Source organism: Aquarana catesbeiana, linkage group LG01 (assembly GCF_042186555.1).
Source record: "Aquarana catesbeiana isolate 2022-GZ linkage group LG01, ASM4218655v1, whole genome shotgun sequence".
Taxonomy (NCBI): domain Eukaryota; kingdom Metazoa; phylum Chordata; class Amphibia; order Anura; family Ranidae; genus Aquarana; species Aquarana catesbeiana.
This window is the reverse complement of record NC_133324.1, coordinates 933,267,254-933,292,349: the sequence shown is the minus strand read 5'-3', so window position 1 is coordinate 933,292,349 and position 25,096 is coordinate 933,267,254. Positions and strand designations below refer to the sequence as shown.

Here is a 25,096-nt window from a genome sequence, read left to right as displayed (position 1 = left end):
GTCCCTAAATGTGATGGGTAAGGGAGATGGGATGAACCTGAGATGATGGTTGCTTATGCTGAAGGGGCTTGTGTAGATGGGCGTTTTTTCTTCTTTTTGAAGGGCACAATTTGCAGATTTCTATTTAATGGTGCAGTGTGAATGACCATTGTGAGGCTGCATTTGAGCACATTGGGTCATACTGCGATCTCTTTTCATTGCAGGCAAAATACAACCCCAATTCCGAAAAAAGTTGGAATGCTCTGTAAAATCTACATAAAAACACCTATGCATAATTTGCAAATCTCATAAACCTATATTTATTTCATAGTAGAAAACATATCAAATGTTTAAACTGAGAAAATGGACCATTTAAAAAAAAAAATAAGGGAATTTTGACATTGATGTCAGCAATACATCTCAAAGTTGGGACATGTTTAGCACAGTGTTGCATCCCCTCTTTTTTTACCAACACTCTGCAAATGTCTGGGAACTGAGACCAGTTGCTGGAGTTTTGGGAGAGGAATGTTGTCACATTCTTGCCTGATATAAAATTCTAACTGCTCAACGGTCCTGGGTCATTGGTCGTAGTTTTTGTTTCAGGATGTGCAAATATTTTCAATTGGCAAAAGGTCTGGACTGCAGACAGGCCAGTTAAGCTCCTGGACTCTTCTACTACGAAGCCATGTTGGTTTTTATAGAGTCAGTATGCGGTTTAGCATTGTTCTGCTGAAATATGCAAAGCCTTCCCTGAAAAAAAACATTGTCTGGATGGGAGCATATGCTGCTCAAAAATCTGGATATATCTTTCAGCATTAAAGTGCTTGTAAACCTAGTTACACCACTTGTACCTACAGGTAAGCCTATAATAAGGCTTACCTGTAGTTACTGTAAATATCTCCTAAACCTGCATGGTTTAGGAGATTTTTACCATATATGCTTGCGCCAACGTCATCGGCGCATGTGCTGTGAAGAAATGGCCCTCCGTGCCGTTTCTTCACTAGTAAGTGCTGTGGCTGATGGCTCCTGTGCGCATGCGCGGGAGTGACGTCACGCGACTCCGGCCGGTCACAGAGTCTGAGTCTGCGGCCCCGGAACGAAGAGGGGCGAAGATGAATGCGACCACCAGTGGAGACAATGCAGGCTTAGTTTGCTTTTACTTCGCAGGGGAAAAAAGAGTAAGTAAAACTCATCACAGTTTACTTCCTCTTTAATGGGGCCTTTCCAGATGTGCAAGCTGCCTATTCCATATGCACTCCGTACCATCAGAGATGCAGGCCTTTGAACGAAGTGCTGAGAAGCTGTAAGGTCCCTCCTCTGTAGTCAGGCAGAGACGGTGCCCATGGTTGTCAAATTTTGATTTGTCTGACTACAGAGCAGTTTTCCACTTTGCGGCAGACCATTTTAACTGAGCTTTGGCCCAGAGTAGACGACGGCGTTTCTGGATCATGTTCAGATATGGCTTCTTCTTTACATAATATCGCTTTACCTTGTATTTTTGGATGCCACGGAGCCCATGCAGCAATTAATTTTTTTATGCTTGCCTTTCTTGCTTTGTGAAATTTTTTCTTGGGTTACTTCAGTCAAGTTTCTTCTCGGTCACTGCTGCTTGAGATATTCTCTATGTAGCAGGTAACCGGATCTGCATTTCTATAGCTCCACTTGGGAGGCCATAACTGGATCCTGCTGGACTCCCATGTGTGGGGCTAATATGAAAAGTGACCTTGGCCACCGGGCTCCATATGTGATGCTTTCCAGACCAAAGTTTACTGTAGAATTTTTATCTGTGGAGCACTTTTCCAGTATAGAGCTGTGGTACAACTAGAGATGGGAAGGCCTGGAAAAAAATGGAAACATTTGGAAAAAAGCCTGTTTTCTTTTTTCAAAGCCAATTTTATTTTTTATATTTATTTTTTTTTTCGGAAAAATTTGAAAAAGTGTGGAATATGTTCTCTTACAATGATAAATAATATATCTATGACATGGTATTCAAACTATGTACCATGATGACCTTAAGGCCCCTTTCACACGATCGGACCGTTCAGGTCCGCCTGCCAGTTTTGACGGCGGACCTGAACGGGCGCTCCATGTTAGCCTATGGAGCGACGGATGTCCGCTGACATCCGCCCCTGTCTGATCCGCTAAAAGCAGACAGATGGCCCTACGTCCAGTTCCGTCGCTGGCGGATCGGGTGAGATCTGATGAAAACGGACTGCTGTCCGTTTTTCATCCGATCCCTCCATAGGCAGCAGCGGCGCCTGACAAGCCCTTCCCCGCTCAGTGAGCAGAGAGGGATCTGTCATCCGCCGGCTCAGCGGAGATCAACGGACTGATCTCCCGCTGAGCCGGCGGACCGAGGTGGGCTTCGTGGAAACGGAGTCCGCCTCGTGTGAATGAGGCCTAAAAAAAATTTCTGAGACTATATAAAGTCTTAAATTATTGTATGTACTGTCAGCTGAAGACAACAAATTCTGGAATACAATTCAAGTAACACTACTTCTCAATGCAGTTCTCAAACAAAAGAAATATGCATTTCTGGGGGCCCTACAGGGGAAAGGCTCCAGTATTTTGTACTTGTGGGCTTCATTTGTACCTCCTACAGTTGGGTGATTGTTGGGATTCAGTAGATGATAGTTTCTGTCCTCTCGGGCCTCAATTAATGGGTAAGAAGGTAAATTTGTCTGACAAATTTTTATCTTTTTTAACCTTTTAAATTCTTATCGGTGTAACAAAATTACTTTTCTTTTGTAAAACTACTCCACAATGAATTTTTTTGTTTCAATTTTTCTGAAAATGTCAATTTTTTCCGGGAGAAAAAAAACAGTGAAAACTTCTTTTTTTTTTTTTTTTTTTTTTTTTTTCTTTTTTTTTCCCCATGGCTTCAACATTTCCAGAAATTTTAAATCTCTAGGCACAACCACAGTAGGGAAGGCCATTTGGGCCAAAGCACAGTTTACAGCTTTTCTTTCTAAATTCCCGCCATTGCTGGTTTTCCAGCCTTGTGGTTTAAGACCCAAGGGGCTGATCATTGACTTAATTAACCTTCGAGGTACATGGTTTCTTCAAACCTGCTTTAACACTGTGATCAGCAATGCAGTCCAGAGTATTCTGTTAGCTCAGTGCAGTAGTTCTGTGGATGGGTCCTTCATCTACGTCCGCAGCAGATACCCATAGGACTTAAGAGCCTAACCTAACTCCTTCTCATCCCATAGGGCTGGAAGCCAGAGATCAGACAAGCCTTCTTCATGAACATGCATCCCAGAGATCCGTGAATCCTCCCAGGCCTTCTGTGTCCCCTGAACCCTGGGACCCCTTATTCTTGTTCAAATGGGAATTGACTTTGGGCGTTGTATCCCATAGAGGTTCACACTCCCATCTTCAGAGAAATGATATATTTTCAGCTACTGTATAACCCCTCAGGGTACTCCTCGTCATTCCAGGCTGACCCCTTGACCTACAAGGTTGGCCAGGATCTACTGCTCAATTCCCTAGCATAGACCTGACCCTCTGGGGTTGATTTAGTAAAACTGGAGTGTGCAAAATCTGGTGCAGCTGTGCCAGTCGACTTTTAACTTCAGCTTGTTCAATTAAGCTTTGACAAAGGAACCAGGAAGCTGATTTGTTACTACGCAGAGCTGCACCAAATTTTGCACACTCCAGTTTTAGTAAATCAACCCCATTGTGTCATTTTTAAAGGCACCTGCTAATTCGTGAGTACTAGAAAATATAACATTTTCATAAAATGGGAATCTGCAAGTCTGATGTGTGCTGACAATGCACCTTTAACAGAAGAAAATAATATTTGTCTACACAAGCCCTTATCCAAACATTGGAGATAAATGTTGCAGCAACTGTTCCCCTGTCAGTCTTAGATGTCCTGACTCCTGTCACTTTTGCTTGGTCTGCAAATAAAATCTGGGAGAGAATGCAGACAGAATGTAGTGTTAACACAAGCTCAGACAGTTTTTCTTTCTCGTTATATTTTGCTCCCTCTAGTGGTTAGAAGCAGCAGTGCACCTTTCCTTAAAGTGGTTGTAACCCTAAAAATGTTCCTTTAATGCAGGATAAACAGCATAGTGCTTGTGCAGTGTCATTTGTCCCTTTGTATGCAGTAAAAAAAAAAACCTGTTTCTGTGTCCCCCTATGTAAACTGACCACGGAAATCATGGCTGCTGATCCTTGATACCGTGGTCAGTTTACGTGCCTCCGTCATCCCGTTGCTCTCCCCCTCTCTCCCGTCTTCCCCTGCCTGTCGGACATCTCCTCCCCGCCCCTCTCGCTGCTATAGCTGCATTATTACTAGTGAGAAATCCTGCAATCCCCTCTCTTACATTAAGATTTAATGTGCAGGATCCGTAGTTTTTAAAAATGATTCTGCAAAATACCTTCTTTACAGGGCCACTGGGTGCGCGCTTCACCTCCCGCTGCTCTCGGCTGCCGTCAGAGGGGAAACAGCCCCTCCCACTGTAGAGCTCAGATCGAGAAGGGAGAGCGCCGGTGTTCTGCCGAAAACTCCAACTTGCCAAAATCTCCAACCACGACACTTCCGGTGACTTTCCAGCAGCAGTAATTGCAGAACACCCACAGCATATACACTACGGTACTCAACGAATTGCCTGTTTTGACAGAACACAGAAAAAAACCTGTCGCCGCCTTGGAGGCGGTCATGTTTTTGGTTAGTAGTGGGCGGACGAACAATGTTCGCTAACTATAATGTGTATCGTAGTGTATACGCTGCCGCTGTTCTGTGAAAACGGCAAACTTGTTGAAATCTCCGGTTTTTGCTGCTGGACAGTCACCGGAAGTGAGGTGGTTGGCGATTTCTGCGAGTTGGAGTTTTTGGCAGAACACCGGCAAGTCCCGTGAGCGCCCAGGGGGCTCTATAAAATAAGGTATTTTGCAGAATCATTTTTAAAAACGACAGAACCTGCACATGAAATCTTCATGTAAGAGAGGGGATTACAAGTTTTATCACAAGCGACTTTACAATCGCTTTAAATTGGTTCTAAAGACAGAAGTTTTTTTTTTACCTGACTGCATTAAGGTAAAAAAAAAAAAACCTGCATGCAGCTCCCCCTTAAATTTACCAGAGCCCGATCATGATCTAGCGCTGTGCACAAGAGCAGCGGCTCTCTCAGCTCTCTCCCCTCTCATTGGCTCAGTGAGGCGGAAGGGGGGGTGGGGCCGAGCCTCACTTCTGTATGTCAATGGACACACAGAGCAGACTTGAGCGGCATGCATGAGTGCCCCCAGAGCTAGCGGTTTGCTATGATGGGCACTTGGCCTGGAAAAAAAAGCCTGGAGGTCCGGCGGGGGACCCGAGAAGAGGAGGATCAGGGCTTCTCTGTACAAAACCATTACACAGAGCGGGTAAGTATAACGTGGTTTTTGTTATTTTAATTTAAAAAAAATTGAGCATTTATAATCACTTTAAACCTTATTTATTATATAGCACTGTTACACTTCAACCGTTCTCAAATTATTTTTACCCCAGAGGAACTGTTAAAATAATAATCAGGTGTCTGGGAACACCTGCTAGGATTAGTCCGTCAGGGGTCATAAGGAATATGCCCCTTACATTGGTGGTCAGTAGAAGCAGTGCTGGTTAGAATGTCACCCTTACAGTTAGATAAAAAAAAATCATTGGTGGCATTATACTGGCTCTGGAACTATGAAGGCATCAACAGATGGAAAGTCAACTGGGTGCAGCTGAAGGAACCTCTAGCAGCCTCTGGAGCAGGGGTCTCAAACTGGCGGCCCTCCAGCTGTTGCGAAACTACAAGTCCCATCATGCCTCAGCTTGTGGGAGTCATGCTTGTAACTGTCAGCCTTGCCATGCCTCATGGGATTTGTAGTTTTGCAAAAGCTTGGAGGGCCACCAGTTTGAGACCCCTGCTCTGGAGTAACCCTAGCATTCAGTTGAACCCTGGCTTGAGAATACTTTCTTTAGATACTATTCATTCACATTGGCCCCCGCCCTCCGGGATCTTACAATCCCCAGGCCCATATCTCACAAGCACACCTACTAGAACCAGTTTTATACAGGTGTCAATAATCTGCCAGCATGTCTTTGTGGCGATAGAAGGAAACAGACGAACGTACAGATAAGTGTCTTGGCCCAGATTCCAACCAAAGACTCCAGTTTTGCAAAGCAGAAGAGCCAACTACTGGGACACTGTGCTTGTTTTATAACAACAAACACCACAACTCATTGGGGTTGATTTTACCAAAACTACAGAGTGCAAAATCTGGTGCAGCCTGTGCATGGGAGCCAATCGGCTTCTAACTTCAGCTTGTTCAATTTAAAGGAGAAGACAAGCCTGAGCATTTTAGCCTGGGCTTCTCCCCTGTGTCACAGGAGTTCAATTCGTTTTGCACTCCTGTGACCTGTTTTCAGCGGAGAGCGATCTGAAGTCCCCTCTCTGCTGACGTCATTGCCATCACTCCAGGCACCACGTCATCCCGACTTCCCAAGTCTGGATCCGCCAGCTGCCTTGATTGATGGCAGTCTCGGTGAGCCGCTGGGACAGCCGCTCCTCGCCCCTTCACAGCTCAGCGCTCCAATGAGCATGGAGGAGCAGAGAGGAGAGACGCTGACTGACAGTCAGCAGCTCTCCTCTCTGGGATCTGTGAAAACCGAGCAATCGGCGATGTTCCTGGCTCGGTTCTCAGTGTAAAGATGGCGGGGGACAAGATGCAGCATCAGTCTGATGCTGCATCCACATAGGTAAGTATGAATCTAAAATAAAAATAAAAAAAAAACATACTTCTCTTTTAGGCTGGGTTCACACCTTGTCGAATTGGATGTGCGTTTCCCCGCATCCAATTCGCATAGCAGGAGAACATGACCGGATCTCTATGGAGCCGCTTCACATGTCTCCGGGACGGTTACGGAGCGCACTGCACAGAAACGCTGTGCGTCTTTGCCTTCATTTTAGGGCTGAATTCAGGCAAAGATTCTGCCCTGATTCGTCCCTGACATGGAGAACAGAGACGGACAGCGTCTTAAAGGGGTTGTAAAGGTTCACGTTTTTTCACCTTAATGCATCCTATGCATTAAGGTGAAAAAACATCCGACAATGCCGGCCGCTTCAGCCCCCCCCACCTTCCGTTTTACTTACCTGACCCCTTGAAAGTCCCACACTCGCTCCCGACATCCTCTTCGCCGCTCAGCCTGGCCGTTGGTTGGCTAGAGTGGATGGATTGAAAGCAGCGCAGCCATTGGTTCGCGCTGCTGTCAGTCACATCCAATGACGCGGCGCACCGGGGGGGGGGGGGGGGGGCGGGGCCGAGTGATACCGTCAGCTGCTATAGCCGCCCGCTATATTGCGGGAGCGCGCCCGCAAGAACTCAACACCATGCGAGGGAGCTCGCATGAAGGTGGTTAGTTCTTGCGGGGAGGAGCCGAGACAGCCGCCGAGGGACCCCAGAAGACCAGGTTCGGGGCCACTCTGTGCAAAACGAGCTGCACAGTGGAGATGAGTATAACATGTTTGTTATTTAAAAAAAAAAAAAAAAAAACCTTTACAACCCCTTTAAAGCGGAGGCTTTTTGGAACCCTCCCCCCCCTCCGGTGTCACGTTTGGCACTTTTCAGGGGGGAGGGGGGTACAGATACCTGTCTAATACAGGTATTTGCACCCACTTCCGGGCATACACTTCCTGTCCCCCTGCGCTGTCTGCAGACACACACAGGTCCCAGAGACCGCAGGGACCATTCTGATTGCGCACGCGCATGCACAGTAGGGAACCGGGAAGTGAAGCCGCAAGGCTTCATTACCTGATTCCCTTACAGAAGATGGCGGCGGCAGCAGCAGCACCACCCGAGAGCCGAGTGACGGTTCGGCCTCGGGTGCCGACATCTCTGGAACCTGGACAGGTAAGTGTCCTTATTTTAAAAGTCAGCAGCTGCAGTATTTGTAGCTGCTGACATTTTGTTATTTTTTTTTTTTTTTTTTTTTTTTTTTTTTCGCGGGACTCCCTCTTTAAGCTTTGACAATAAAACATGAAAGCATATTGGTTTCTCTGCACAGCTGCACCAGATTTTTCACTCTTCACTTTTAGTAAATCCACCCCCCCATTGTCTTCTCATACTGAGACACAGAAGGTCCATTTTATAAATAGCTCGGTCAGGTTTTCTGTGGCTGGAGATGGTCCCTGTTGACGACTTGTGTCTGTAAATTTCTCCCATAGTGCATATGTTGCTCGATATTACAGGATTTGTAGAAGGCAGTTTTTCTGGTTCAAAGTGTTTGAGTTTTTTGTGTTTTTTATATACAGTGTTTGTGTTCTTTTTGTAACTTTTTTTTTATTTTTCTTTACTTTCAGTTTTGGAAATGTACAACAAGTTACAAGTGCAGATGAAAACTAAAAGGTAAGGGTATTTTTTTTTTTCTAGTAACATATTTAGTATTTGGGTCACCCTCCTTTTTTGACCTTTGTAGACTTTGGCATTCCAGGCCTTAAGCCTGTACACACGATCAGAAAATCGTACGAAAAATACAGATTTCGTAGCGATCGTACGATAATCTGATAGTTAGTACAGAGCTTTTTGAGAGCTGATCAGATTTATTATTTGATCGGACATGCATGAATTTTTTTTTTTCCGTACGATGCCAGATTGAACGAAAATCGTACAATCAGTACAGTTGTCGTTCGAAAATGCAATACAAATGCATTACAACACATGATGTCTTTTTTTTTTTTTATTCTATTGTACGAGAATTTTCGTGAACGGTTCAATCTGAGATTAGCATGCAAAAAAAAAAAAAAAAAAAAAAACAGACGATCATTCTTCAGATAATCTCATTGTGTGTATCAGGCATTACTATCCGCTATTATCCTCTTCAACACATGCAGCTTCATATTCATTGCTTCTGTATTGCTGCCTACCCACCTGCAGTGGTGCTTCAGCCATTGCTGTTTTTTTGTTTTTTTTTTAAAGCGAAACTTCACTCTCTCAATCAACATTGATGATTTTTAATCCTTATACTGCTAGAATTACTAAATAGGAAGGAAAGTATATCGTATTTACTTGTTAAAGTGGAAGTAAACCCTCCTGTCATTTTCACCCAAGGAAGCCGCCATCTTGGCCTTTGTTTGATATTCAACTGCCATGAAGCTGCACATATGATCAGTTATGAAATCAGTAATAAGGAGAGCCGGCAAAACTGTAATCCTTGAAGTGACGTTTATTGGTACATCAGAGTGACAATAAAACAATAAATCTGACGCGTTTCGGCAATAGCCTTAGTCGTAGCTAGTTTGAAACAGATATGGCAAAATGTATATATACTCACATACACACATGCAAACTCCATCTCTACAAAATTGGCCTATCAAGTTAGTGTCACAGAAAATTAACATATTTAATTGATACCCATTATTCAAGTGGTTAGTGACTACACCCGTTTTTAGCCAGCATGAGAAGAGGGAGAGGGAAAAAAAGGCAATATAAAAAGTTATTTTGTTGAGCCAAAAAGTAATGTGTAGAAAAAATGCTACTTGAGACCTTATTACTCCAAGGGAGAAATATATTCCTTAAAGGAAAGGAAAATGTTCAAAGTGTTCAAATAAAATACTATGTAGTAGCAACAAAATCTAAAGTCAAGATTAATTCCTTCTTTTGATCCTGCCATTAATCTTGACTTTAGATTTTGTTGCTACTACATAGCATTTTATTTGAACACTTTGAACATTTTCCTTTCCTTTAAGGAATATATTTCTCCCTTGGAGTAATAAGGTCATCAATATCTCATGTAGCATTTTTTCTACACATTACTTTTTGGCTCAACAAAATAACTTTTTATATTGCCTTTTTTTCCCCTCTCCCTCTTCTCATGCTGGCTAAAAACGGGTGTAGTCACTAACCACTTGAATAATGGGTATCAATTAAATATGTTAATTTTCTGTGACACCAACTTGATAGGCCAATTTTGTAGAGATGGAGTTTGCATGTGTGTATGTGAGTATATATACATTTTGCCATATCTGTTTCAAACTAGCTACGACTAAGGCTATTGCCGAAACGCGTCAGGTTATTGTTTTATTGTCACTCTGATGTACCAATAAACGTCACTTCAAGGATTACAGTTTTGCCGGCTCTCCTTATTACTGTTGCATTGGAGTGTGTTGGGACACATCGAGCCTCGGCACCTGTGAGTGGACCTGGTGTATTGATTAAGTTGTCCCTGCAGAGAGCGCTGTTACCTTTCTTCTTTTCCATGCCAGTTATGATATCAGCCATTGGATGATTTGACAGTTTGGTTGAGAGCACAACCAATGTGACAGTTGGCATTCCCGGAATGTTTTTTTTAACCGCTTCCCGACCATCTCGCGCAGATATACTGTGGCAGAAGGGCACGTATGGGAGCTCCGTGATCGCGGGTCCCGCGGACTCGATGTCCGCGGGGATACCTGCGATCGTCTACAAATTGTGACAAATTGTAGAAAATTGTGAAAGATCCTCCAAAGAATGTGCATCCAACTCCACACCCAAGTGAGTAAGTAGCCTGCTTACCAGCTATCTGTGACTACTAAAAAGCAGTCTCAACCAGCATAGGGAAATCGGTCACTCCAAGTCCATTAAAGATGTCTGGAACCACAACTAGGACGATGTCACTCCGAAAATATAAAAGAAAGTGCTTCCATAGTGCAGTACGTTTAAAAATACAATTTAATATAATACGTGGGTTGCATGTACAAGATATATGATGTATCGGAGGCAATACAGCAATGTGTCTCATCAGTGAGGTCAGCGGTGTCTCCTCAGGCTTCGGTTCGCTTCCTATTCCGTTTGCCCATCAAAATCTTGAAAAAAAAAAACGTGAGGACGTCACCGTTTTAGGCTCCACCCTACGCATTTCGTCACTATGGGACGTCGTCTGGGGATTGGCCTGGTCAAATTCTTGCTTTTCTAGCGCAGCGTTAGCCCACCCGGGTTTCCTTTTTTTCGCACTCCTCCAGAGGTTGCTAGGCTTTCCTTGAGCAATGGGCAATTCCTGCCACTCAGATAAGTTACCATTAACACTTGATCACTTGATCTTTTTAGTTATCTGTCAGGGTCCTTTCACACAGTATATCCGTTTTCACAGACTCCACTTGCTCGGGGGGGGGGGATTGGGGATCGCTCCATTGATCCCCGTTGAGCAGGAAATTGCAAACAGCGGTTATCCTCTTTCCCCTGGGGAAACCCTCACCAATTAGGGGTCATTTTCTAATCCAGCACCCATTTAATGCCCATATGTGTTCAGAAATATGCAGTAATGATACAAGTGTAGCTTTATCTAATGGTAGAACTTTCTGTTGAGTTTGGATTCACACTTATGCGATGCGAATGGGTGCAACTCTCATGCAGATTTTTGCTGGCGTTCAGTTTTTGCATTGCGATTTGTGCTAAAGGCAGTGTGATTATAATGCAACTGGATTGGGCACAGCTGCGATTTCTGCGAGGGGGGGGGGAGGGAAACATATGTAAAAATCTACACAGAAAAAGCAGTATTCGCTCACATCTGAAATAGGGCTGCAACTAACGATTATTTTCATAATCGATTAGTTGGCCGATTTATTGTTTCGATTAATCGGTTAATAACCTTAAAAAAGGTGTAGTGTATAATTTAGTTAATATGTAAAGTTTAAAAAAAAAAGGCAATTTATTCTTAAATATCTCTATATGCAGTGGTAAATATAAATAACCAACTATATCCTATATGCCTTTTTTTTTTTTTTTTTTTTTTTTTTTTTGGGCAATTTGTTGTTGGGCAGATTTAAAAAAAAAAAAAAACACAAATTGCTGAAAAAAAAACGCACTACATGTTTTTTCTGCAGCTTCTCCATTGAAGTATATTGAACCAAAAAAAGCACCGTTTTGCGTTTGAAAAAAGTCCCTGACCCTTTCCAAATACACAGCAGCTGAAAAAAGCATCGATGTGAACGTTAAATGAACTGTAGTAGGTTTCTGCAAAAAGCACCAAAAAGCACATAGGTGTGAACCAGGCTAAGACGTTTAGTTACATAATGGGGGTTAAAAAAAAAAAAATAGCCCTTTATAGTACAAAAAAGAGAAAATAATCGCTACTGTAAGGGGTTCATTTTTTTTTAATTGTGCAACAGTGAAAGTAATATTTACAGTATTTGCTCTTTTTGTACTCTAAAGAGCTAATTTTTATTTTTTTTAAACCCCGTTATGCTACTGACCGATTAATCGATTATGAAACTAGTAATCGATTAATCTCATAATCGATTAGTTGTCGATTAATCGATTAGTTGTTTCGGCCCTAATCTGAACACAAGATGCAATTTCATGTCGGTTTCCATTGATGTCTATGGAGAGGAAAATCGCACCGCAATGCAGTAAACGCACACAGGACCCTTTTTTTTGTTGCCGCATCGTGTTCACATAGCAATGCATAGATGTGAACAACCGTCATTGAACACAATGTGTTTGTATGGATGACATGCGAATCTCGGCTTTTTGTAACGCATCAAATTCGCATTAGTGTGAACCGGCACTTGAAGTCATGGTATATCCCTATAAGTCTAGAAGTATCAATAATGTATATTTATCACCACTACTCTCTAGGATAAAATACACATGTATACTCTGAAAGGTGGTGGCAAGCAAGGATGCATGTCGGACACATTATGCTTTAGAATTAGTAATGATGAGTATTCAAAGTATGTGTAAACCCATTACTAAATCTCACACAAGCTTTAAAGTGGTTGTAAACCCTCAGATATACCCACTGAAGTGACCTCCTCGGCTCATACACAGAAATGAAAATGAAACAAATCCTTCTACATAAGTTGTACAGGTTTATCCGCACCCCTCTTACCTCCATAGCAGGGGTCTCCAAACTTTCTAAACAAAGGGCCAGTTTATTGTCTCTCAGACTTTGAGGGCCGGATTGTGGCCAGCAGGGGGTGAACATTTTCCTGGCATTGGAGTAAACCTTGCTACATGGCCATCGTTGGTATCATAGGCAGGAATAGTGCCCCATTATTGGCGTCAGTGGGAGAAATGGTGCCCCATTATTGGCGTCAGTGGAAGAAATGGTGCCCCATTATTGGCGTCAGTGGAAGAAATGGTGCCCCATTATTGGTGTCAGATGGCAGAATAGTGTCTCATGTCAGTGGGAGGAATAGTGCCCCAAGGGCCAGATAAAGGCTAGCAAAGGACTGCATCCGGCCCCTGGGCCGCAGTTTTGAGACCCCAGGCCATCTCATCCAACATCAGTGCCTGACCTCACAAATGCTCTTCTGGAAGAATGGTCAAACATTCCCATAGACACTCCTAAACCTTGTGGGCGGCCTTCCCAGAAGAGGTGAAGCTGTTATCGCTGCAAAGGGTGGGCCAACTCAATATTGAACCCTACAGGACTAAGACTGGGATGCCATTAAAGTTGTGTGTGTGTAAAGGCAGGCGTCCCAATACTTTTGGTAATATATAATTTGGTAATATAGTGTATCTTTTAGTGCGAATTGGCAGAAATCTTTTCCATAGAATACATAGAATTAGAGGAAAGGGAAATAATGGCGCAATGTCTGACCATACATTAAAGCAGCAATCAAAATAAGTGTTAATATCATAATCCTATAAGAAATATATAAAAAATATATATAAAACAAATGTATATTTTAAAAAAAGTGTGTATGTATGTGTATATATAATATATATATTATAAAATATACTATACAGTATCTCACAAAAGTGAGTACACCCTCATATATATATATATATATATATGAAAGACAAATGGAGAAAAAACAAAGGTGCGTAAGTTGTGAGTAGCTGCTTGGCCACCTTTTAGTATATTTCCATTAAAACTGTTCTTATATACTGCACTTAGAACAGTTTTAATGGAAATATACTAAAAGGTGGCCAAGTAGCTACTCACAACTTACGCACCTTTGTCTTTTCTCCATTACATAGAATTAGAACCTGCCCCGTTCCTTGCTTTGTTGCTCACCATGGTCTAGACCAGTGATGGTGAACCTTGGCACCCCGGATATTTTGGAACTACGTTTCGTATGATAATCATGCACTCTGCAGTGTGGTTGAGCATCATGGGAAATGTAGTCCCAAAACATCTGGGGTGCCAAGGTTCACCATCATTGGTCTGGGTGCAAAACTAATTACGGACACCCTTTCTCTGGATCAGGATCGTTCGTGGTTGCCGGCAGACTTTGCCAGCCTATTGAGCTTTCAATTACAGGCTTATGGCAGCGGCCATAGTGTGTCCGACTGGATACTTGTGCACATAAGTTGCTGACCCTTGGCATAGACAGTCCAATGATTGCAAACATTGTTCCCAGTTTGGAGTATAACGTGTGATTTTTGCCATATCTGTAGCCCCAGAGGTTGATCACGAAGACCTGGGGATGTTGAAGACCCTCTATAGCAAAGATTTGCCAACTTGTAAAAACTCCTGGCGAGAGGGCCAAAAAATGTTTTTTCATCTCCATGGAACACCATGGATGATAAAACTATGGAGTGTGATAATGGTGGTCAAATCTCAGCAGGTTGGGATTGGGAAGATATCTCCTCTCCTGTGGTTTAAGGTATGTTTTTACGGGCATCTCCAGTGACGGGCACACGCACAGTGCTATCACCTTTTTTTCACGCACACCGAAGCGTCAAGCTGCCAGCTTCAGGCGCAGTTCCTTTTGTGTCGAAATCTCCCATCCAGCAAAATCCTTCAACAAACACAGGCCCTGCCAAAGCAAACAATAAAGTTCACACAGTGGAACCCCTTGAATGCAGTTTGCGGTTTAGAAGTCAGTGTTTAAAACCTGTGTAATCAGATCGCACCTAATCTGCCCTGTCAGGCCGCTCGCTGCGATATTTACATACCAAATGGTTTTAGGCTACTGTAAAGGGCGCCCCGTGCCAAAAGCCTTTCATTCCCTGCTCGGACGGCTTCTTTCAGCACCCTCTGACTTATTTACACATGGCTGCCGCTGCTGGTGCTGCTTGCGGCTCACACAATCATCTGAAACCTTCTGGTTTTTCTTGCCCGGGGGCGGATATAAGCCGTGACCGCTGCGTGATCTTTAAATAAACTCGTTTCCTATTGAAGGACAAGTCTCGTGCAAACACAGTCTAAATGTTATTCCTGACCCTTTCTAAAGAGAGAGAACTCCTTCCAACCACACCAGCCAAAACAAATAATTAAAGTATTTGAGGAGGTAAAAAAAAAAAAAAGTGAAATCGAAGTAAAGTCAGATTTTTTTGTAAGAATAACCCTTTGCTTGCCTTGGCGTATGATCACAGCCTGAGCTTCAAAAAGTGCAGTTAAGAAACGTAGTGTCTGCTTTTATTCCAATGAGCACAAAGACTAATGATGGCAAAATAAAGGGAACTATTTTTTAGACCAACTCCAAAATATACGTGAGCCCCCCCCCCCCCCATCGCCCTCTCTAGCACCCATTTTCATCCATTCTCCCTAGTACCAATTTCCCCCCTAGCCTTCCCTAGCACCTAGTCCCCCCCCCCCCAAGCCTTCCCTAGCACCCCCCCCAAGCCTTCCCTAGCACCCATTCCCCCCCCAGCCTTCTCTAACACCCATTCCCCTCAGCCTTCCCTTGCACCCGTACCCCCCAGCCTTCCCTTGCACCTATTTCCCTCTAGCTGTCCCTTGCATCCGTACCCCCCAGCCTTCTCTAGCACCCATTCCCCCCCCGCCTTCCCTTGCACCTGTACCCCCCAGCCTTCCCTTGCACCTATTTCCCTCTAGCTGTCCCTTGCACCCGTACCCCCCAGCCTTCCCTAGCAACCATTCCCCCAGCCTTCCCTAGCATCAATCCACCCCTCCCACCACAGCCTTCCTTAGCACCTATTCCTCCCAGCCCATCCCTAGCATCCATTTTCCCCCTCCCTAGCGCCCATTTAAACCCCCCTATATGGGTATGTACCTGCTCCTAATTCTGCAACTTTCCCTCATATTTTCTTCCCACCCAGCCCTCCCTTGCATCCATTTTCTCCCCACCCAGCCCTCCCTAGCTCCTGTTCCTCCACCCACCTCAGCCCTCCCTAGCTCCCGTTCCTTCACCTACCCCAACCTCCCCTAGCTCCGGTTCCTCCACCCACCCCAACCCTCCCTAGCTCCCAGTCCTCCACTCACCCAGCCCACCCTAGCATCCATTTTCTCCCCACCTAACCCTCCCTAGCTTCCATACCTCCACCCAACCCAACCCTCCCTACTGTAGCTCCCATTCCTCCATCCAACCCAACCCTCCCTACTGTAGCTCCCATTCCTCCACCCTCCCTAGCTCCCGTTCCTCCACCCTCCCTAGCTCCCATTCCTCCACCCACCCCAACCCTCCCTAGATCCCGTTTCTCTACCCTCCCCAGCTCCCGATCCTCCACCCACCCCAACCCTCCCTAGCTCCCGTTGCTCCACCCAACCCTCCCTAGCTCCCGTTGCTCCACCCAACCCTCCCTAGCTCCCGTTGCTCCACCCAACCCTCCCTAGCTCCCGTTGCTCCACCCAACCCTCCCTAGCTCCCGTTGCTCCACCCAACCCAACCCTCCCTAGCTCCCGTTGCTCCACCCAACCCTCCCTAGCTCTCGTTGCTCCACCCAGCCCAACCCTCCCTAGCTCCCGTTGCTCCACCCAGCCCAACCCTCCCTAGCTCCCGTTGCTCCACCCAGCCCAACCCTCCCTAGCTCCCGTTGCTCCACCCAACCCTCCCTAGCTCCCGTTGCTCCACCCAGCCCAACCCTCCCTAGCCCCCGTTGCTCCTCCCACCCCAACCCTCCCTAGCTCCCGTTGCTCCTCCCACCCCAACCCTCCCTAGCTCCCGTTGCTCCTCCCACCCCAACCCTCCCTAGCTCCCGTTGCTCCTCCCACCCCAACCCTCCCTAGCTCCCGTTGCTCCTCCCACCCCAACCCTCCCTAGCTCCCGTTGCTCCTCCCAACCCAACCCTCCCTAGCTCCCGTTCCTCGCTGGCACTCCCTAGGGCCCATGTCCCAGGAGGCTGCTCACCACCCCACCCCTAGCGCCAATTTCACCCACCGCCCCTAGCCCTCTCTAGCACTCATTCCACCACCACAGCCCTCCCTAGCTCCTATTTAATTTTATATCCTTTGTGGCCATTGGGGAATTTATTTAAATGAGTGTCAGCTAGAAGCTTTGTGAATGCAGTAAAAGCTTGCTGTGCACACTACTCCTATACAAGCTAAAGCATTGTGTACAAGTCCTTGTCGCATGTCGCATGAGCAACTTTGGTATGTCCAGATACTGCAGACAACAGGAAGAAGCATTCCCATTGGTTTCTGGTAGACCGCAGTCCTTTTATGGCCAACCTATCAGAACAATGCAGGCTGGGCACTTATTGCTTAGGAGAGTGATTGCCATGATACACCAATAGGCACCAGGGGGAGATTCTACAGACTTCTGTACAGTATATAACGTAAATACTGGACGACAAAAAAGTCAACATTACAATAAGTAAGCGCGTGTGCCCACTTAAATGGGTTCTTCACCCTGTTTGAAAAAAATAAGATCAGACCGTAAGTGGGGGCAGATATCTGTCAGAATCGGGAACCCGCTCCCCCCCCCCAAAAAAAGTACCAAAAACAGAAGCTGATGGGGGGAATGAAAAATTCCAGTATATATGCTATTACTTTAATGGAAACCAATCGATATACACTTACTGGGATTTGTTTTTTTTTTTTTTTTTTTTTTTTATCAAAAACGTAGCAAAATACATTTTGGCCAAGATTTATGAAGAATTTGTTTTTTTTTGTTTTTTTTTTAATTTTGATGTTTTTTAGCAGAAAGTAAAACTATTTTTTTTTTTGTTTTGTTTTTTTTCTCTCAAAATGTTTAGTCCTTTTTGATCTATATATCCCAAAAAATAAACGGTGATCAAATACCATCAGAGAAAGCTCTATTTATGGGAAGATAATATAAAATTCATTTGGGTACAGTGTCGCATGACCGCACAATTACCAGATAAAGTAGCGCAGTACTAAATAGTAGAAAACGGCCTGGTCATAAAGAGGGTAAAATCTTCTGGAGGTCATGGGGTTAAGGACTAAAAACAGTTGCTATTTGTTTTTTCTTTCTTTTGACCAATGAGTGCAGTTGTGGTGTGCACAGCAGCAGTGACGCATGTTTTCAGCTCATAAAGTTTAGGCTATTGTAGACCATATAGACAGGACATGTGTGTGTGTGTGTGTATACAGAACTGTAATTCTGCTATTTCAGTATCTTCCTTTGTAGCCACCCAGTCAGATGCTGCATCCACAGAGTCTAGGTTTTGATGAGTCACGAGTCCTAGTGAAAGAGCACATCGCTGTCATTTATGTAGACGAGCATGTTCCCACCCTGCTGGCCACTGTATGGTGCAGACTTGTGCTGTGCCGATCGTTTTGCTTGACTGTACAATTTCAAAAGCAGGTCTGATAGAATGTAAGTAAGCAACTGATGGGCAGACTGCATTGCCAAAGCCTATACCATGCAGTGTCCAGCTCTTTCTCTGGAACATGCACGTTTAAAGGGTGTCCAGGATTGTGTCCTTTCACAGCTGTAGCTACAGGAATGAGCTGAGGCTATACACACAAAGTAAGAAAAATTACAACAATACTAAAACAGAGTTTTGAATCGGTGATTAATGCTCTTTATACTTAAAGTGATTGTAAAGTAAAGTTTTTTTTTTTTTCCTGTAACAATAACAAATAAGTTATACTTAACTGCTCTGTTGCAGTGGATTTGCACAGAGCAGCCTGGATCCTCCTCTTCTCGGGTCCCTCTTCTGTGCTCCTGGCCCCTCCCTCCTGTTCAGTACCCCCACAGTAAGCAGCTTGCTATGGGGGCACCCGAGCCAAGTCACAGCTCTTTGTGTCCATTCAGACACTGAGCCCGGCCCCGCCCCCTCTGTCCCCTGATTGGCTAGTTGACTTTGACAGCAGCGACAAGCAATGGCGCCACTGCTGTGTCTCAGCCAACCAGGAGGGAGTATCTCAGACGGCTGAGACACTCGTGGATATCGCTGGACAGAGAGGGACCTCAGGTAAGTGTTAGGGGAGCTGAGGGGGGGAGCTGTATACAGAAGGCTTTTTATCTTAAAGCAGAAGTAAACTCTGATGGGTTTTACTTCCTCTGTCGTTCCCTGCAAAGTAAAAGCATAATGGGCTAGTATGCATTGCTGGATGCTTCCACCAGCGGGGAACAGCGCGGGCTTCGATTGCAGGTAAGTGCCACATAATGGGCTAGTATGCATTGCATACTAGCCCATTATGTGGCACTTACCTGCAGTCGAAGCCCGCGCTGTTCCCCGCTGGTGGAAGCATCCATCTTCACCCCTCTTCCTTCTGCGGCTCTTTGACTGGCCGGAGCATGCGCACGGGAGCCGCCAATCACAGCACATACGAGTGAAGAAACGACACGGAGGTCCGTTTCTTCACAGCGCATGCGCCAATGATTTCATCGGTGCACTACAAGGTAAATATCTCCTAAACGACGCACGTTTAGGAGATATTTCCACTACCTATAGGTAAGCCTTATTCTAGGCTTAGTTATAGGTAAAAGTGATGCAGGAGGGTTTACAACCATTTTAATGCATGGAATGCATTAGGATAAAAAAACCTTCTGTCTTTACAATCCCTTTAAAGAAGAATTCCAGGTATGGATATTGCACACAATATGTTACATTGGTCCAGCTTGGACCAATGTAATTATGTATATACCATACCTGGCCGATCCTGATCTCTGTAGTAGACACCAGCTACTTCAGTGATAGCCACTCGTTTCTAGGTCCCATGCCAAGCGGCTGCCATTGCTGTATTCTGAACAGGGTGGGCTGCTTGGTCTGGGCACCATTAGATGAGGTGGAAAGGTAATTCTTTCTTGTTGTTACTGACAGCAATCTAATGAGCTGGTAACCTCCCGTGCTTCACTCTCATCAGTTGCATTGTTCCTGGTTCTCTCTGCAGACACCTTCCATCTATGTTATGGAGAGCAGGAGAAGGAAAGGTGTTCTGTAGGCCTGTCCTGACACAGGAAATGGGTTACCGGTAGAATCTGGTGAACACAAAAAGTCTAGGGGGCTTGTTCAAACCAGAGCGCGGTCCTATACCCGGTGTGAACCGGCCCTTAAGATGAAAATCGTAGTTTTAAAAATTGTGTACCCTTCTCTAGTTCTGGAATTGTAATGGATGTGGTCTTGATTTTCTTCTCCCCTTATGTAGACATTACCCCGCACTGAAGACTTTGGAACAGCTGGAGCACACTTACCTTCCTCAGGTTAGTCACTACCGTTTCTGCCAGGTCATGGTGGACAACATCCCGAAACTACGTGAGGAGATCAAAGAGGTGTCCATGTCCGACCTGAAGGACTTCCTGGAAAGCATCCGCAAGCACTCCGAAAGGATTGGAGAGTTCGCCATGAAGCAGGTGAGGAGAAACTCGTCTCTAAACATGACAGCGCCTCATAGGACATTCTGGGGGAGATTTGCTAATGCTGGAGAGAGTGCAAAATCTGGTGCAGCTCTTCATAGAAACCAATCAGCTTCCAGGTTTTATTGTCAAAGCTTAATTGAACAAGCTGAAGTTAGAAGCTGATTGGCTACAGCTGCACTAGATTTTGCTCTCTCCCAGTTTTAGTAAATCAACCCCTCTGTGTGTCCTGTCTGCATCTCTCAATACGCTGTGCTGTTGTAGATGAAGCCTCCGTCTTTCTGTGTAGATAAAGTGACTCTTAAAATGTCCTACAAGGTCTGTAAAGATATAAAACGTTGTAATGCCCCCTGCACTAGAAAACACGGTATACTCGCCTCTCCAGCAGTCCATTTCCCCTCTACCTCTGCTCTGAGTGCTGCACACCCCCTTTACCCCAACATTTTGAAGAGCGCGAGCCACTTAAAGCGGAGTTCCACCCAAAAATGGAACTCCTGCTTTAAGAAAAGGTGACCCCCTGACATGCCACATTTGGCATGTCATTTTTTTGGGGAGTGGGGGAGCGGATACCCTCTTTTCAGAGGGTTCCAGCTCCCTCTTCCTTCTGGTGCACCCTCTGCGCCAGAAGGAAGATTACCTCTTCCCCCTCCCTCTAGGCAATCTTCTGGGACACGTCACGGGTCCCAGATGATTGTGCGGCCAGTCACGGAGCGCGGAGCGGCTCGCGCGCCCGGCTGTGAAGCCACAGCCGGGCCCCCACAGTTACAATGCCGGCGCCGCTGAGCGGAGGGGGAGACGAGCGGGGCTTCGTTCCCCCGCATCGCTGGACCCTGGGACAGGTAAGTGTCTGATTATTAAAAGTCAGCAGCTGCAGTATTTGTAGCTGCTGACTTTTCATTTTTTTTTTTTTTTTTTTTTAAGCGGAACTCCGCTTTAAGTGTTTTGGTAACCGGTTGCGGGCCACAGTGAAATCAAATGGTTCAGAAATTAGATTTTTTATTTTATTTTTTTAATATACAATTAGGATCATTATTTTCCATTGGACCGATGCCCATTGGATGTTTACCCATTGTTGAATCACGCTCGCAATAATCACATTTTTATTTTTTTTATTTTTTAATTAGTTTAATTAAAAAAAATTGAAAGTGCCCCCACCCCTCTGTGCTTGTGCTCATAGGTAAATGCATACTTCGGTCCCGCATGCGCGTAAACAGCGACCGTCCCACACATGTGAGGTATCGCCGTGAATGTCGGCTCATGGGCAGTAATTCTAGCACCAGACCTCCTTTTGAACATCTAAAGTGGTAACCTGTGAATGCTTTTAAAGGGTCGCCTATAGCTAGTAAAATGTATGTTGTCACTCCTTCACGGGAGTGCACAATTTTAAAGCATGACATGTTTGGTATATATTTACTCGGCATAACCTCATCTTTTTATATTTTAGAAAATATTTCGTTCTGTATTGTATTTTTAAAATTTTAATGCAAAAAAAAAAAAAAAAGTTTTTTTTTTTTCCCCAATAAATTGTGTTTTTTAAAACCGCTGTGCAAATACCGTGTGACATAAAAAATTGCAAAACCCACCAATTTATTCTCGAGGACCTTTAAAAATATATATAATCTTTGGGGGTTCTAAGATATTTTCTAGCAAAAAAACCCAACAAAACTGATTGTTACATGTAAACAAAAAGTGCCAGAAAAGGCCCGGTCTTAAAGTGGTTAATCCCCATTCTTACACTCAGGTGTGACCAGCAAAGAAAAACCCTGAACAAGTGCTGCAGCTTTGATTATATGCAGCCATTTCTTAAATTGTCCACAGCCCTTGTTTTGGCAATCTATACAAAAAAAAAAACAGACCAGGGAAGCGCTTGCCCTAGTAGTGCAATACATTTATTAAGCAAAGATAAAATTACACATTTTATCTTTGCACCATGCACCATGACAGCCGGGTCTTCCCCTTCCCCTACCAGTAATCTGTCCACCAGATCCGTGATGTGCCAAACCCGAGCGCCCGGTAGACAACATACAGTTCGGCACTTCAGGTCTTTGTTACAGATTGCCCTCTCTGTCCTCCATGTTTGATGGTGGGGATGGTGTTCTTGGGGTCATATGCAGCATTCCTCCTCCTCCAAACACGGCGAGTTGAATTGATGCCAAAGAGCTCGATTTTGGTCTCATCTGACCACAACACTTTCACCCAGTTCTCCTCTGAATCATTCAGATGTTCATTAGCAAACTTCAGACGGGACTGTACATGTGCTTTCTTAAGCAGGGGGACCTTGCGGGCGCTGCAGGATTTCAGTCCTTAACGGTGTGTTACCAATTGTTTTCTTGGTGACCATGGTCCCAGCTGCCTTGAGATCATTGACAAGATTCTCCCGTGTAGTTCTAAGCTGATTCCTCACCGTTCTCATGATCATTGAAACTCCACGAGGTGAGGTGAGATGTACCCCCAGACCGAGGGAGATTGTCAGTTTTTTTGTGTTTCTTCCATTTGCGAATAATCGCACCAACTGTTGTCACCCTCTCACCAAGCTGCTTGGCGATGGTCTTGTAGCCCATTCCAGCCTTGTGAAGGTCTACAATCTTGTCCCTGACATCCTTGGATAGCTTATTGGTCTTGGCCTCTTGCGAGCCTCTCTCTTTACTTCCCTGACACGGGTGCTGATTTCCCTCTGCTGCCTTTCAAGCCTCTCCTGCCTGGGGCTTGACCTTCTGGGACCAGAGTCCTGGTAAGCAGGTTTGGGAGGTTCTTCCCACCCAAGTCTCCTAAAACTTCTGAGATTTCGAGTCCTTAACCACTGTACTGGACATCGCTGCCTACTTCCAGGTTTAGCGCCAATGGTGTACATTCACAACCCAGAACTCTGTGTAGTCATTCAACACAGAGCTCTGTACACAGGGAACGATCTGTATTTTTCACCTCTGCAAAGCAGGAGTGAGAAACTTAGAGATCAGTTAGTAAAAGCAGTACTCGTTACACATAGGCACACTTTTAACCCTTTGATCACCTTAGATGTTAAACCCTTCCCAGCCAGTGTCATTAGTCCAGTGTCAGTGTATAGTATTAGCACTGATCACTGTATTAATGTCACTGGTGATGTCTGTGGCAGTTAGTCCCCCCCCCCCCCCCCAGCGTCCGTTTTTGTCAGATTGACCGCCTCAGTATTGCAGTCCCGTTAAATATCACTGACCACTTTCCAATCAAAGACATGTAGCAGAATACATTTTGGCCAACATTTTAAAGAAATATATTTTGGATTTTTTTTTTTCCGGATCTGTTTTATAGCAGAGAGTAATGTTCCAATTTTTTTTGTTTCTACTGCAAAAAAAAAAAAACAAACAAAAAAAAAAAGCCCTAGTGATGGTCAAATTCCTCCAAAAGAAAGCTCTTTTTGTGGGGAAAAAAGTTATATAAATTTTATTTCTGTAATATTATTATTTTTATACAGGGTTTATATAGTGCCAACAGTTTGCACAGTGCTTTATAACATGAGGGCAGACAGTACAGTTACAATACATTTCAATACAGGGGGGATCAGACAGCGTTGCATGACTGTGCAATTGTCCGTTAAAGTAACGCAGTGCTGTATAGCAAAAAAATGACCTGGTCATGAAGGGGGGTAAATCTTCCAGAGACCAAGTGGATATCAGATATATATATAAGCTCTGTTTGTTTGAAACAAATAATAGAACATTTGTTTGGGTACAGTGTCACATGCCCGTGCAATTACCAGATAAAGTGGCACAGTGTCAAATAGTAAAAAAATGGCCTGGTCATGAAGGGGGTAAAATCTTCCGGAGCTCAAATGGCTAATACAGACTTTCAAACTGTCAGAAACCATGAAATCAGGCCGAGACAGAAGTACAGTTAAATCACACTTGTTTAATTATAAAAGTAAAATGAACAAGTGTAGTCAAAACCTAGGAACGCATAGTCAGCCAAGCCAGAAGTCAGGGATCAATGTAGTGGAACAGAAAGCAGGATCTGGAGCCAGAAGGGATGTCTGCAAAGCCAGTCTTGAACAGGATAGCAGGAGAAAGTTTCTGTGATGTTGACCATGGCGAAGGCAGAGCTGGACGGCTTAAGTCAGGAGGACTGACGAGCAGGATATCATCAACAGCTGAGTAACTGTGGAGAGATAGGAGATGGCAATTAGCCGACAACGGAACGGCCAGCTCAGAGAAGGAAGGGCTGAGCCTAGCCCTGACACAAACCAAAGAGCACTGGTAACCAGTCCTCTCTAGCCAAACACTCCCAGAACACCTCACTCTGCATGGGTGACAACCCCTGAGTACAATAATGTCCCCGCAAGTGTCCCCCTTAAAGGGACAACAATTTAAATATCGGGGAAATATACCTGCCATCCAGGACACATTCCCATGTCCTGTACAAAAGGGACAAGACAACTTCCTGTTCTGGATCGTGCCCCTATACAAAGATGGCCGCCTCCATACAAGGACATGGGGCATGGTAGGTCAGTAACGGGGTAAATTTCAGCTGCAGGGATGCCACAGGCAGTACTGGGGATCAATCATTTGTCCGTTGCCTGCCTTTTCTTGGCACAGCTTCCGGAGCTCAGGTCCATTTTAACACAGCCAGTTGGCTAGTTGTCCCCAACCAGTTGGGTAGATGCCTCTTCTAGATTTAGTTTTTTGATCATGGTATAACAACCCTGAGATCCTACAAGTCTCTTCTACTCTCGAATATGTATG

At 44.7% G+C, this 25,096-nt stretch overlaps 1 protein-coding gene across 1 annotated transcript in view; it reads left to right on the top strand.

The window, feature by feature from the left end:
* The window catches only part of EXOC6B (exocyst complex component 6B), a 443,087-nt gene that overhangs the window by 103,726 nt on the left and 314,265 nt on the right, over positions 1-25,096 (top strand). Inside the window, exons 5-6 of the mRNA XM_073611059.1 lie at positions 8,307-8,352; positions 20,174-20,378. Coding sequence (XP_073467160.1) covers positions 8,307-8,352; positions 20,174-20,378 — 251 coding nt within the window. The remainder of the gene's footprint in view (positions 1-8,306; positions 8,353-20,173; positions 20,379-25,096) is intronic.